General features: G+C 35.1%; 3 protein-coding genes across 4 annotated transcripts; all 3 read left to right on the top strand.

Annotated features, from left to right (window-relative positions):
- The first annotated feature begins 1009 nt into the window (after nt 1–1009).
- On the top strand, nt 1010–2772 carry LOC100264754 (anthocyanidin 5,3-O-glucosyltransferase-like). Its single transcript, XM_002271690.4, has one exon. The coding sequence runs from the start codon at nt 1126–1128 to the stop codon at nt 2566–2568; it is 1443 nt and encodes a 480-aa protein (XP_002271726.3). The 5' UTR covers nt 1010–1125; the 3' UTR covers nt 2569–2772.
- An 832-nt stretch (nt 2773–3604) lies between these two features.
- Nucleotides 3605–7873, top strand: LOC100242471 (eukaryotic peptide chain release factor subunit 1-3). 2 transcript variants are annotated; one of them, XR_009465043.1, is made up of 3 exons: nt 3605–3739; nt 5475–6964; nt 7485–7873. XR_009465043.1 is itself a non-coding variant. In XM_059734859.1 (2 exons), the coding sequence occupies exon 2, from the start codon at nt 5516–5518 to the stop codon at nt 6827–6829; it is 1314 nt and encodes a 437-aa protein (XP_059590842.1). In that variant the 5' UTR covers nt 3609–3739; nt 5475–5515; the 3' UTR covers nt 6830–7873. The 2 variants fall into 2 exon arrangements, 1 of the variants encoding a protein (XP_059590842.1); XM_059734859.1 differs by having other exon boundaries at nt 3609–3739; nt 5475–7873.
- A 3108-nt stretch (nt 7874–10981) lies between these two features.
- On the top strand, nt 10982–12768 carry LOC100247599 (UDP-glycosyltransferase 88F3). The gene has a single exon (XM_002271522.5). The coding sequence runs from the start codon at nt 11225–11227 to the stop codon at nt 12653–12655; it is 1431 nt and encodes a 476-aa protein (XP_002271558.1). The 5' UTR covers nt 10982–11224; the 3' UTR covers nt 12656–12768.
- The last annotated feature ends 1111 nt before the right edge of the window (nt 12769–13879 follow it).

The raw sequence follows: 13879 nt of genomic DNA, 5'->3' as shown, positions 1-13879 counted from the left end.
TTAAATAATTATTTAACCTTATATAAAATAACAATACTCATAAATTATTATTAATTATATATGATGAAAAATAAGATTTTCGATTTATCTTCTAATATACCAAAAACTCCTGATTGACTATTGTTTCATTGATAAATTTTTTTGCTTTAAATCATGAATGAAACTATGAATATGGGAATTATTCTTTTTTCATAATATAAGACCATTAACTTTCGTTTCATGACAAGGGAATTTTGTTTATTCGAAAAACTGTATTTTTTTTCCTTAAGAGAGAGAAGAGAAAATGTATTCTTTCTCTCTCTCTCTCTTATTATCAAGGGGAGAGTTCTAAAAGACAAGAAGGAAACTACACCCGAGCCCAACTCCAACGATATAAATTTCTAAGGCAAGAAGGGGAGTAATTGTCAAACCCAATCCCCAAATGATGCCATGGCCATTGAGTGGAAAGTGTTGATTTGGAAAATAGATGCTGGCCACCACTTAGACCGTTAGACGCACCAACCACGTTATTCAAAATGATGAAATTGACCCATACTCAAAAGTCAAGAGATTTTGGCTCTCTGGAAGCATATCGCTAGTCCTGGGTATGAGTGACGTGTGAGCATACGTAAAGGGGAAAAGCAGGAAAATAAAAAAAATAATAAAATGAATAAATTATTTTTATATATTAATTTAAAATGTTATTTTAATATATATCGCAAGTCCATCATAGTCCTGGGTATGAGTGACGTGTGAGCATACTTATTTCACTTATTTTAATTTTTATAAAATTAAATAATTTTAAAATATATAATATGTTATTTATTTATTTATTTTGTATATTTTTATCAGGATACAACCAAATAATTTTAATTTTAAAATTTGTTGCATTAAAATGAAAAAGCTGTTTTAACATATTACAATCCTTTTTTTTTAATATGTACAAAAATGTAATTAAATTAATAAAAATTAGTTGGCCAAAAGCACTTTTAGAAAGCATTTGTTATGATGCTTTGGAAAACATATCCTCAATTTTACATAAACAAACAAAAGGTATCAACAGTAACATGCCTTTCTCATCAAGAAGTCCAGACTGGGTTCTATATCTTTGAGGCAAAAGATCAAACCAAAAACGCAACTTTAGATATGGAAGGCAAGATAGTCATATTCCCAGCCGCCGGCCTGAGCCATTTGGTGCCCATGGTGGAGCTAGCAAAGCTCATCCTTCATCGCCATCCCCTCAGATTCTCCGTCACTGTTCTCCTCCCATATGGCCCTTTTGCCACCCCGGCCGCCTCTTCCTACATCCACCGCCTCTCCCAAACTAACCCCTCCATCGCCTTCCACCACTTTTCTCACCCATCCGATGATACCTCCACCATTCACAGGAGCAGAGAAGCTGCCTTATTCCAATTTCTTCATATCAGCGCTGCCCATGTCGTGGATTATCTGCAGCAACCCACCAAAGCCACCGGTATTTGTGCCCTTATCGGCCAATTCTTTACCACTTCACTCCTGGAAGCTGCGCGTGAGCTTGGAATTCCCACCTACCACTTCTTTACTTCCGGCGCTGCGGCCCTTGCTTTCTTCCTCCACTTCCCAACTATTCATGACCGGACCACCGAGAGCTTCAAAGACCTTCCCACCGAGGTTTTTGGCTTCCCAGGCCTGCCTCCTCTGAAAGCAACTCACATGCCTGAACTTGTACTTGACCGAGATGAGGCGGGCTATCATGGGATGCTGTACTTCTCACAACATCTACCGGAATCTAATGGGATTATCGCTAACACGTTTGAAGAGTTCGAGCCCAAAGCCACTCAGGCCATTGAGGATGGCACATGCCTTTTGAATAGGCCTACTCCTCCAATTTACTACATGGGACCATTGATAGGTGAAGCCTGTGAAGGCGAAGGCCATGCTGTTACTGCAGATCAGCATTGTTCCTTGACATGGCTGGACACGCAGCCAACTAGGAGTGTGGTGTTCTTATGCTTTGGAAGCCGCGGAACGTTCTTGAGGGAGCAGATAAAGGAGATAGCTAAAGGATTGGAGAATAGTGGGCAAAGGTTTTTGTGGGTGGTGAAAAATCCCAAGGAGGGAAAAGGCAAGAAAATTGAGGAGAGCACGGATGTCGATCTGGAAGCACTATTGCCGGAAGAGTTCTTGGAGAGAACCAGAGACAGAGGATTGGTGGTGAAGGCATGGGCACCACAAGTGGCAGTGCTGAATCATCCTTCACTGGGAGGATTCGTAACGCACTGCGGGTGGAACTCGGTGTTGGAAGCAGTGGTGGCCGGCGTGCCGATGGTGGCATGGCCTCTGTATGCAGAGCAGCAACTGAACAAGGCTGTTCTGGTGGAGGATATGAAGATGGCAATTGGAATGGAGGAGAGCAATGAGGATGGGTTTGTAAGTGGCGAAGAGGTGGAGAAGAGAGTGAGAGAGTTGATGGAGGGTGAAGAGGGGAGGGAACTGAGAGAAAGAAGCAGGAAGAAGAGAGAGATGGCTTTGGCAGCTTGGAGAGAGAAAGGTTCCTCCACCACGGCTCTTGCCAAGTTGCTTGACATCTGGGCACATGGCGGTGTTTAAATATTTTGAAAAGGAAAATGACTGAGAAAGAAGTTCAAAACTTTTCAAAGAAAGTGAATTTTGAAGTTCTTCATTTGTAATAACCCTAAACCTATTGATTAGGTTACAATTATACCGACTACAATAAGTACAATAATGGTGAAAGCTGCAAGAAAATTTAAGAAATTATCATATCAATAAATTTTAAATGAAATATTATCGATTTATTTTATCTTTGATAGAGGATGATCCACATAATTGCAGAATATGTCAGATCCTAGATCTTAAAAATATGATTACTAATAACTCTATATGATATGTAATATTATCATAGGTAGATAAATACCTTGATTAAAATGTAACATTGTGGGGATCTAAAAAATAACTAACATCTGCACATCTAAATAATAGTGATTATGATACTTTAAGTAAAATAATTTTATATCAATTCTTCCACAATCTTTTGTCAATTTTTATTTTTTTAAAGATGAAATGGATGCTTATGCTTGCCAAATGAAACAAATAGCTATAGAGGACCTTAAGAGGCGTAATTTGTATATATGAAAGCATTTTGAGACTTTCTTTGTATATGTCAATTAATGGACTAAAATGCCACTTGAAAAATATTTAGGTGATGTTTGTTAATTTTTTAATTAAATAAAAAATTAAAATATTTGATTTTTTCTATTCAATTAAAAAAAATGTGAATATTAATCAAAATTATTAAAGGGAACTAATTATCAATATGTTTAATTTGGTTATATTGGTTGCTATCAACGGGTTACTTTTAGTTAAATAGAAAAAGTTAATTTTTTTGGCTTTTTTTTTCAATAAAAAAACAAACACCAAGACAAAAATAAGTTTTTTATTTCAAATTCTTTCTTTAAAACGGAGGCATTGTAAAATACTAAAATGGACTCTTAGGCTTGATTAGCTGCAGATCCACCCGATTGATGGAGTCGGAGCCCCACTCCTTAGTCCTTACCCGGTGGAGTGGGCTGGCTTCATGAATTGGGATAGGCCCAAGTGAGGTCGCTGACTCAACCATAGTTAGGAATTATAGTTTCACATTTGACCGTGGTTAAGTGACAGGAAACGACGCGTGGTGGAGAGAATAGGATAGAGTTAGGGTTTTCAGAAAAGGCGGAGTGTTCTCTTTCTCTCTCTACGCTGCTCTTCGATCTAGGGTTTGGTAAGTTGCTTTTTCTATATCAAAACCATAATTTTCTTATATTCTTTAATTATCTATCTGTTTGGTTCCTGAGAAAACGGGGAAAGCGCCAGAAAAATGATATTTTTGTTGTTGAATCAAATTGAAACGACAACAGGAACACTTGTGATATTTTTCGTAAATATCGTGTAAAGATAAAGTTGATTTTGGCTTTCCAGTTGAGTTTTATTTCATTTTCCTTCGTCTTCTCGGCAACCAAACGGAGAACAAACCCTTTTTTTTTTCCATTGAGTGGCGTGTAGATCCGATAAAAGCTTGTTCTGTTATAACTCCTGTATTGGGATCTGCCCGCATGTTGTTAGCTTTTATATAATCTCGTAAATCTCTTTCAGATTCTGAATCGTAGTAGTCGAGTGGGAATTTCTGTTATAGATGGATGATTCATTCCTTGGTTTTTATAGAGATAAAGCTGAGATTGTGATTAATTACTGTCGATTCCTTTATGCAACACTGGATATGGGGATGGATTTGAATTTCTTGGGCCACAAGTTGATCAAAACAACTCAAAAAATGAATGGAAGATTCTGAAATTTCACAGGATTAAAATTAAAACTGAAAACTATGGACTTGAACCTGTTTCCAAAACATCTGAATTTGTGGTTTTGGAAGAACTTTAAGAAGGCATTTTTGTATGTTGGTGAAATCTGTGAATTGAGTTTAAACCCCCAAATTCATAGGTTTGGAATAGCAGCTATGAGTTATTTGGAGCAGGATTAAGATGTTAGAAACCCAAATACAAATTCAAGCATCTAGTTGCTATCTTATAGTTGTATGTGGCTATTGTTTTACAAGCTGCTTTAGTTGCATCCTCCGTAACAGTAAAAAAAAAAAAAGAGAGAGAGGGAGGGGGGGAATCTTTGGAAGCTATGAGGATGATCAAGCAATCAATTTTCTCCTTCTTTCTGAAACTATTCTACTTGTAGAAAACTCAATTGTGACAGACAATTGATTGGTATGAAATTTTTTTTCTGTGGTTTGCATTACAATTGGGGAAAAAAATTATAATGCTTCAGAAATTTTATTCTGTTATTTTAATTTGAGTCTTAAAACCTAGAGTTTGGCGCGTGACCAATACCTTTCTTTTGAGGGAATAATTTATGCAGTTATCTAAATTTGAGGTGGCATGGGGCTTAAGCGTACAGTAATCATAGTGATGTCCTAATACATGCAGCTAAAGCAGTTATTGTTTGCTTCTTTTTCCCCCTATTTGTTTCTTCAGTTGTTGACATGATTATTTGAAGTTCTTTGCTGTTATTTCTATTCTGGTTAAGGTTTTAGTTTTCGGTATGAAGTGAGTATGCTTGTCTTCATTGAGATAATGAAGCATGATTCCTCTGTGAATCCTGATTTTTTCTCACTTGAATTCTCTTTACAGAATGCATGTCAAATAGTCATTTTTAAATGAATGGAGTGCTCATTTTTTCTGCACACATGACTTTCAACATACAAGATACTGTATAATATTAATTTTATGCAGTATCTTCCAATCTGCATTTTCCAATTTTCAATATTCAATGCTCAACTAATTGAAGATTGCTTCTGAATCATTGGCAGTTTTTTTCCCCCTGTACTTTTTAAATTTTTATAGTTGGCCTCTCACCTCATATCAGGATATTAAGCACCATTTTTAGTTTTATTTTTTCATTATGGAACTACTAGATTCAGAATTTGAGTTTATATTCTGCCATCTTTGCAGGCAATTTTCATTAATTTCCTCAGTCTGTACTATATTGCACAATGGCTGATGGTCATGAAACAGATAAGAACATTGAGATATGGAAGATCAAGAAGTTGATCAAAGCATTGGAAGCTGCTAGAGGCAATGGTACCAGCATGATTTCTCTTATCATGCCTCCTCGTGATCAAATATCAAGGGTTACCAAGATGCTTGGAGATGAGTTTGGAACTGCTTCAAACATTAAAAGTAGGGTCAATCGTCAATCTGTTTTAGGTGCAATCACATCTGCGCAGCAGAGATTGAAGCTGTACAACAAGGTTCCTCCTAATGGTCTTGTGCTGTATACTGGCACGATTGTGACTGAAGATGGAAAGGAAAAGAAGGTGACAATTGACTTTGAGCCTTTCAGGCCTATAAATGCCTCTCTTTACCTATGTGACAACAAGTTCCATACGGAAGCTCTGAACGAACTTTTAGAATCTGACGACAAGTTTGGTTTTATTGTCATGGATGGAAATGGTACCCTCTTTGGCACATTAAGTGGGAACACCAGGGAGGTGCTTCACAAATTTACTGTTGACCTTCCAAAAAAGCATGGAAGAGGTGGCCAGTCGGCTCTTCGATTTGCTCGTCTTCGAATGGAGAAGCGGCACAACTATGTGAGGAAAACTGCAGAGCTTGCCACCCAGTTTTTTATCAATCCTGCCACCAGCCAGCCCAATGTTTCAGGGTTGATACTTGCTGGTTCCGCTGACTTCAAAACTGAGCTGAGTCAGTCTGACATGTTTGATCCCCGTCTTCAGGCCAAAATACTGAATGTGGTTGATGTTTCTTATGGAGGTGAAAATGGTTTCAATCAGGCAATAGAGTTGTCATCTGAGATCCTATCCAATGTGAAGTTCATTCAGGAGAAGCGCTTGATAGGGAAATATTTTGAGGAGATCAGCCAGGATACTGGGAAGTATGTCTTTGGCGTTGATGACACACTGAAAGCTTTGGAGATGGGTGCTGTTGAGACCCTGATTGTGTGGGAAAATCTTGACATTAGTAGGTATGTTCTGAAAAACAATATTACGGGTGAGATAGTCATAAAACACTTGAACAAGGAACAAGAGAGCAATCAGAGCCACTTCAGGGATACGGCTACTTCTGCTGAATTGGAGGTTCAGGAAAAGATGTCACTGCTAGAGTGGTTTGCTAATGAGTACAAGCGCTTTGGTTGTACACTTGAGTTTGTGACCAACAAATCACAAGAGGGATCGCAGTTCTGCAGAGGATTTGGTGGTATAGGTGGAATTCTTCGTTACCAGCTGGATATGAGGTCCTTTGATGAGGTTTCTGATGATGGAGAGAATTATGATGATTCAGATTAGCAATCAATCCATTGTTCCCCAGTGCTGGCACAGGGGGGAATGGGATCAAAAGCCTGCACTGGTGCGCGAGATCTCGGGCTTATTGCAGCTGCTCCCGTGATGATGCCTGAAAATTTTCATGGAGAATTAATCAAGGTTCTAATCTTTGAACTTTTCCTCTAAATCTAATAGTATATAGTATAGAATTATGGTTTGTTAGGGCTCTAACTCAGACATGTTGAAGCCAGTACAACCCAAGCCCCCAACCATTATCCATTTATATATGATATGGGATGTTTCAAATACTTTCTACAACCAAAGCTTCCTTCAAAACCGAATTTTGTGGCTCTTATAGGTTTTTGATGATAGATTTTACCCCTTTTGTTTTAATTTGATATTTGGTTGGATTTTTAAGTTTCTCTTTTTAATTTCATTTTTCCCCATGAGATTTATGTGCACTATTTAGCCTACTAGTCTTGACCTCAAGAATAAGCCAATCTTGGGACAATAGGTTTCAGTGCGGAGGCTTGGGTTGGGGCCCTGAGCCAACCTGCCCGAGTTTCTGATAATTGCGTAATTCTTTTTATTAGCTGCCTGAAATCAGGAGTGGTTGTCATTTATCTAACTTATAACAGGATTGATATGGCAATAACACATTGGTTTTGTGATTGAGTAGTTTGGATTGTCTGGATGCAAGAACACATCAATAGCTTGTAACACATTGCTGGGAGGGGGTTGCGTTGAAGCTTTCGTTTGTTTTCATCAGCATGGTGGTTGATTTGCCCGAGAGATGCAGATACTTGTATCAACCTTAGAAATGGTTGGTTTATGGTAAAAGGTCTATTCTAGTTCTGCTGTCTAAAAGGAGTTTATTTGGAAAGTTTATGCAGGAGTTGCCTGCTGAACATGTTATACTTGCTAGTTCCTGAAGCTATGACCATGGATTTGATACTGCAATCAGATGATAATAATTCTATCTGTTTCTGAACCATTATATGTAATGAAATAAGGAGACTGCTTTGCTGCCCAGAGAAACAGTCTATATATGATTTTAGATGTTCATCAGTATGGTTCTCGTGGATGATTTTTTGTTTTTTTTCTCCTTAGAAGGTGACAGTAATTTTAGTAGAATGATTTCTTTAGTACATTGTGTTTAACTGCTAGTGACTAATTTTGGTGTCCTGGAATGGTGCAATTACGTACAAAAATAATGGTTTTCTCGTATAGAAGCATGAGGATTTCAGTAAGGTCTTGAAGCATTTCATCTTCTTTTGGGGTGTGTATGTATGCAGTAACTGTTGATGAGAAACTTTTGCAATTAGGAGAAATCTTTTTTTTTTCTTTTTCTTTTTTTTTTTTTGGACTGTGCATTTGTTTTTGTTTTTTCGCCTTCTGTTAGCCAAACATGTATGGTTTATTGGAAGTGCAAATGCAGAGGCTTGCAATTTAGGGTTGCAATGAGATCAGAGCAGACAAAAAATGAGGAAAAAAAAAGGGAGAAGTATAGGGTTGTAACTTCTGACGGGTTGGTTGGTTGGTTCAATCCAAATTAAGAAACAATCAACCTAATCTTTAAGAGGAATTCAATACAAGTTTTACCCAACATCATTTTTATGAGGGGAAAATTACCAAATATGGGAGTTAGATGTGATAATGACCTCTAAGGGTGGGTTGGGGGTGGTGTGGGGGAATTTTCAAAGGATAAAATTTCATAATCATCTTAAATTTGTTTTGAAAGAATTAGAAAAGGACGTAAAATGTTTAATGCTCTTTAGTTTTTATAATTAAATAATTTTATATATGTTTTTTTTTCTTTTGCACGGTGTTTTTATTTATATACAAAATGCATGTATGATAGAAAATATATTAATATTGTAATACATTATAATAAAGCTTAATTGAGAAAATTTTCAACTTTTTTATAAAACCGACAATTTGAATGGTTATCTTATATTCCGTGGCATACTTATGCTATGAACCGTCTTTAAAAACAAATTAAGTACTAATTTGAATATGTGAGACTTGTGGGGTTTTTTTTTAATAAAAATGAAGTAATTTCAATATATTGAGTTAATGATGTTAATATTTTGATGTGATGTGTTAATTCTAATGCTAATAGGGTATAACTCAGGATTTCTAAAATTATTAACTTTTTCATAAAAAATAAATACGATATAAATACATTGCACTAATGATATAAATATGTTAACATTACAAGTTGAGGAATTTTTCTTCCTTGAAATTCACTCTATTCTAATAATAATAATAATAATAATAATAATAGTAATAATAATGCATGAATTAGTTTAGTTTATAATTTAATAAATAAGCAAACACGTAGTTTTAAAAGACATAAGACCTAAGTGAAACAAGGTAAGCCTAAGTGAATTGAAACCCGACCTAAAATACATATCGATTTTATAAAATATAATCTAAAATCTGATCCAATTAATAATTTTTTTTTTCCAAACATCTAGGAAGAAGTATTTAATAAAAAAAAGTAAGATATATAATTAAAATTTTCAACAATAAAGTGTTTAAAAAGAAAAGTAAAACATAGCAAAGTAGGTCTCTTCAACGAGACATGTATTAGCAAGCAAGCAAAGTGCTATGATTAGAGAATGGTCCGCCCTTGAGCACCTTTTAAAACTACGAACAAAATATTTATATATTATTTTTAAGATAATATTTGATTTCAAATATATACCCCATCATGTTTTAATCATGATGATATTTTTTTTATATTTGTAATAATCATATTCCTTTTACATGGATCCCATAAGATTTTTCATATGATTCTTTTCCTTCTTAGTTTTTTCATTTCTCAAAAATTGGTCCTATGTTTTCACCTTTTTTAACCAAAAAAAATTTTAAACTCATTTTTTTTCATAAAATGAAAATAAAATAAAATTGTCTAAATATATTTTAAAATTTCTATTTTCTTTGAAAATGGAAACAAACAAACCTACCTTAAATCCTCTAAGTAACTTTAATTAAAAAGAAAATTCTTTTCTTCTAAAGGTATTTTTAAAAATCTTATTCGAAGTTTGTCGGCTAAATACTAAATAATTTTCCACTATAAAAAAACAATTTTAGAAAATAAAATACTAATACCATAAGATGAGTTTTTTCAAATACTCATCTTTCCCTCAACGGCACGAGTTTAAAATTAAAATCAATATGTTTACAAAGGATTTAAGATTTTTTTAAACACTAGCAACAGATTAGGTATAGTCTTATTCCACCCTTCTAGATTATATATATCAAATTTAATTTCAAAAATCAATTTGATTTAATTTTTATTTTTCTATTTTTAATATATATAATAATAATAATACCTTTAAAATACATTATAAAAAATTATAATATTTTAATTGTTTATAAAATATATTTATTTTAACATAATTAAATTTTTTTTAAATAATTTAAAAAAAACTAATTAAAAAAATTTCAAAAAAAAAAAAAAAAAGGGATAGGACGGGCGCACCATAGGTATGAGAATTTCTTGTACCCCGTCCCTTCCTATTTAATTTTAATGAAATACTGATGAGAAATATTTTGAATAAATGAGGTTGGATTTGGATGAGACCTGTTTGTCCCAAACCTAGCCGTTGGCACTTGGCATCCCTAAATAAATCTCCTCAATTAAAAAATGAATGATTTTAATAAAATATTATTTAATATTTTGAAAGTTGACTTTTTAAGATCTCATACATTTCTCTGTACTGTTGCATTGTAATGTTGGCGTGGATGGAGGTTGAATATTTAATTTTGGTAACATTGGGAAGCGGTGGGCAAGCTTTAGTTGAGGTACGACTCTTGAATGACACTGTCTGCCAATGCAACCACCAACCCCACTGTGATACACAAAAAGAAAATAAAGCCAAAATATGCAGAAAAAAAAAAAAAATAGAATTAATAATTATTATTATTTTTATATATATTTTATTATTTTTCGATTGTTATCAAATAAGAAAAAATAATTATAATTTTGGAGGTTGATTGTTATTATTTAGAGTCTAATCAAAGCCCCACACTTTGAACATTAAATATCAATTTGATATCAAAATTGATACTTTGAACCCAAGCAGTGCGGGATCAATCACCGAAACCCAAGATATCAAAATTATTTTTTTTATATTTTTGGTAATAAATTAAATCAAATATAAAAATAAAATAATTATACTTTATTTATTTAATAATAAAAATTAGAAAATCAATTAAATATGATAAAATATCCAAAAATACCTATTAAAACAAAAGAAAAAAAAAGGGAAAAAATTAATAAAATATCTGAAAATATTCGTTTAGTGGTATCATAGATCTGGATATTTTAATCCTTGCTTGCAAACCATTCACCCCTTCACCCCCTCCGCCCTTCTTGAGCAAAACACCCAAATCGAACAGAGGGCAGGCATGAAGGACACAATACTCCTGTTCCCAGCCACCGGCATGGGTCATCTTGTATCCATGGTGGAGCTGGGCAAGCTCATCCTCCACCAGTACGGCCACCAATTCTCCATCACTATTCTACTCATCAATGGTCCTTTCGACCCCCCGGCCATCACCTCTTACGTTAACGCCATCTCCCAAACCCACCCCTCCATTACCTTTCACACTTTGCCTCAACGCTCCGTCGACACGGCCCCCACTCGCAGCCGCGCTGCCATTGCTTTCGAATTCCTAAGCCTCTACGGTTCGGATTTCTTCGACTATCTGAAGCACCTCCCTGATTCCTCCAAGCCTCGCGCTATCGTTATCGACTACTTCTGCGCTTCTGCTCTTCCAGTGGCGCGTGAGTTTGGCATACCGGTTTTCCATTTCTTCACCTCCGGTGCGGCCGTTCTTGGTGCGTACCTGTACTTGCCGACGATGCACGAAGAGATCAACACCACCCAGAGTTTCAAGGACCTCCCCGACACTCTGCTTCGTTTTCCTGGGTTTCCTCTGCTGCCAGCGACTCAAATGCCTGAGCCCTTGCTTGATAGAAATGACCCGGCTTATGACTACATAATTTACTTCTCCGAACACCTCCGGAAATCCGATGGTCTTTTGGTCAATACTTTTGAAGCGCTTGAGCCAAATGCGCTTCAAGTCCTTGCAGATGGGTCGTGCGTCCCCAAAGGCACAACTCCGCCGGTTTACTGCGTCGGACCGCTGATAGCCAATCCAGATGAAGGTGAAAGTCAGCACGCTTGCTTGACATGGCTGGACTCGCAGCCAAGCAAGAGCGTGGTGTTCTTATGCTTCGGCAGCCGCGGATCCTTCTCGGCGGAGCAAGTGAAGGAGATTGCCAAAGGATTGGAGAACAGCGGACAGAGGTTCTTGTGGGTGGTGAAGAATCCACCAAAAGACAACAGCAAGCAGAGTGAAGAAGCCGATGAGATAGACTTGGAATGTTTGATGCCAGAAGGGTTCTTGGAGAGAACCAGAGAGAGGGGGATGGTGGTGAAGTTATGGGCACCGCAGGTGGCAGTGCTGAAGCACCCATCAGTGGGCGGGTTCGTGACGCACTGCGGGTGGAACTCGGTGTTGGAGGCGGTGGTGAGGGGAGTGCCGATGGTGGCGTGGCCTCTGTATGCGGAGCAGCATATGAATAGGGCATTGTTGGTGGGGGTGATGAAGATGGCAATAGCGGTGGAGGAGAGAGACGAAGATCGGTTAGTGACCGGAGAAGAGGTGGAGAGAAGTGTCAGAGAGTTGATGGATACTGAAGTAGGAAGAGAGCTGAGGGAGAGAAGCAGGAAGCTGAGAGAGATGGCGGAGGAAGCTTTGGGGCCACGTGGCACCTCAGCCGCCGCTCTTGCGAAGCTAGCAAAGTTATGGTCATGGTCAAGTCAAGGATGAAGATGGAAGACGAGGCTAAAAAAATCTGCGCTTGGCTGTGTTTCTACGTATGTTTCGTATGTGTTGGATTTTCTTGGCATTTACAATGGCATATTTCAATTTTAATATTTTCACATTTAGTCTTTTATTAATCCAATGATTGGATCCACTCAATTTTTTTCTATTTTAATATAAAAAAAAAGGGAGAATTATGTTTTTGGGGTAGATGAGCCCTCAAATTAACAAAAGGTCCATGTAACTCTTCAAATTGAACCCAATACCCAATGAAAGTATGGAAATTGAGTTGAAGGATATCATCCTTCAGTATTTTCAAAAATGTCCTTTGTTGATTTTGAGAAAAAAAATTAATATTTTTGAAAAATACTTTTATTTAATTTAATATTTTTTAAAAATACTTTTATGTAATTTAATATTTTTTAAAATGCTTTTATTCAATTTAATATTTTTAAAAATAAATTTATTTAATTTAATATTTTTTTAAAATAAATTTATTTAATTAATATTTAAAAAAATATTTAATTTAATATTTTTTTAAATACTTTAATTTAATTTAATATTTTTGAAAAAAAAATTATTTAATTTAATATTTTTGAAAACTACTTTTATTTAATTTAATATTTTTGAAAAAAAAATTATTTAACTTAATTTTATAAAATATTTTATATATGTTCTTAAAAGGTATATTTGTCCGTTAATATTTCATATCCTTCAACTCAATTTGAAGAGTTATATGAACTTTTTGTTAATTTGGGGTCCATCTACCCCCAAAAGATAATTCTCCCAAAAAAAATTCATGAGAGAGAGAGAGAGAGTTGAGGTTGATTTATGATTTCATTAGCAAGATTCCCTCAAAAAAGCCAAAGAAAGAAAATAGAGAGAAAAAAAAAAAAAAAAAAATAGAGTTAAAGATGATAAATTATTTTTATTTGTTACTTCAAATTCATTTTATTTATTTCAATTCATCAATATAAATATTAAATAATTTTAAAATGCATATGTTTCTAACAAATTTTAATTATATTTAATTTTCTTTGGAATATTTTATAGGACAATTAAACATGAGAAAATTATTTTTCTTAACATTTTTTTTCCTTTGTACTTTCCTGAAATCAAACATAACCTATAGGTGGACATCTTTATGAGTCATATGCTTTCCCTAACAAGATTTGAGATCTCAACTTTTGGCTTTTTAATTCCTTTTTATATTTTGTGATTAAATTAATG

The sequence above is a fragment of the Vitis vinifera genome, chromosome 18 (genome assembly GCF_030704535.1).
Source record: "Vitis vinifera cultivar Pinot Noir 40024 chromosome 18, ASM3070453v1".
NCBI lineage: Eukaryota > Viridiplantae > Streptophyta > Magnoliopsida > Vitales > Vitaceae > Vitis > Vitis vinifera.
Note: the sequence above shows the minus strand (reverse complement) of the source record. Positions and strands in the feature narration are given on the sequence as shown.

Coding starts and splice junctions, on each gene's coding strand:
- LOC100264754 (XM_002271690.4), top strand. CDS start 1,126: ATGGAAGGCAAGATAGTCATATTCCCAGCCGCCGGCCTGAGCCATTTG.
- LOC100242471 (XM_059734859.1), top strand. CDS start 5,516: ATGGCTGATGGTCATGAAACAGATAAGAACATTGAGATATGGAAGATC.
- LOC100247599 (XM_002271522.5), top strand. CDS start 11,225: ATGAAGGACACAATACTCCTGTTCCCAGCCACCGGCATGGGTCATCTT.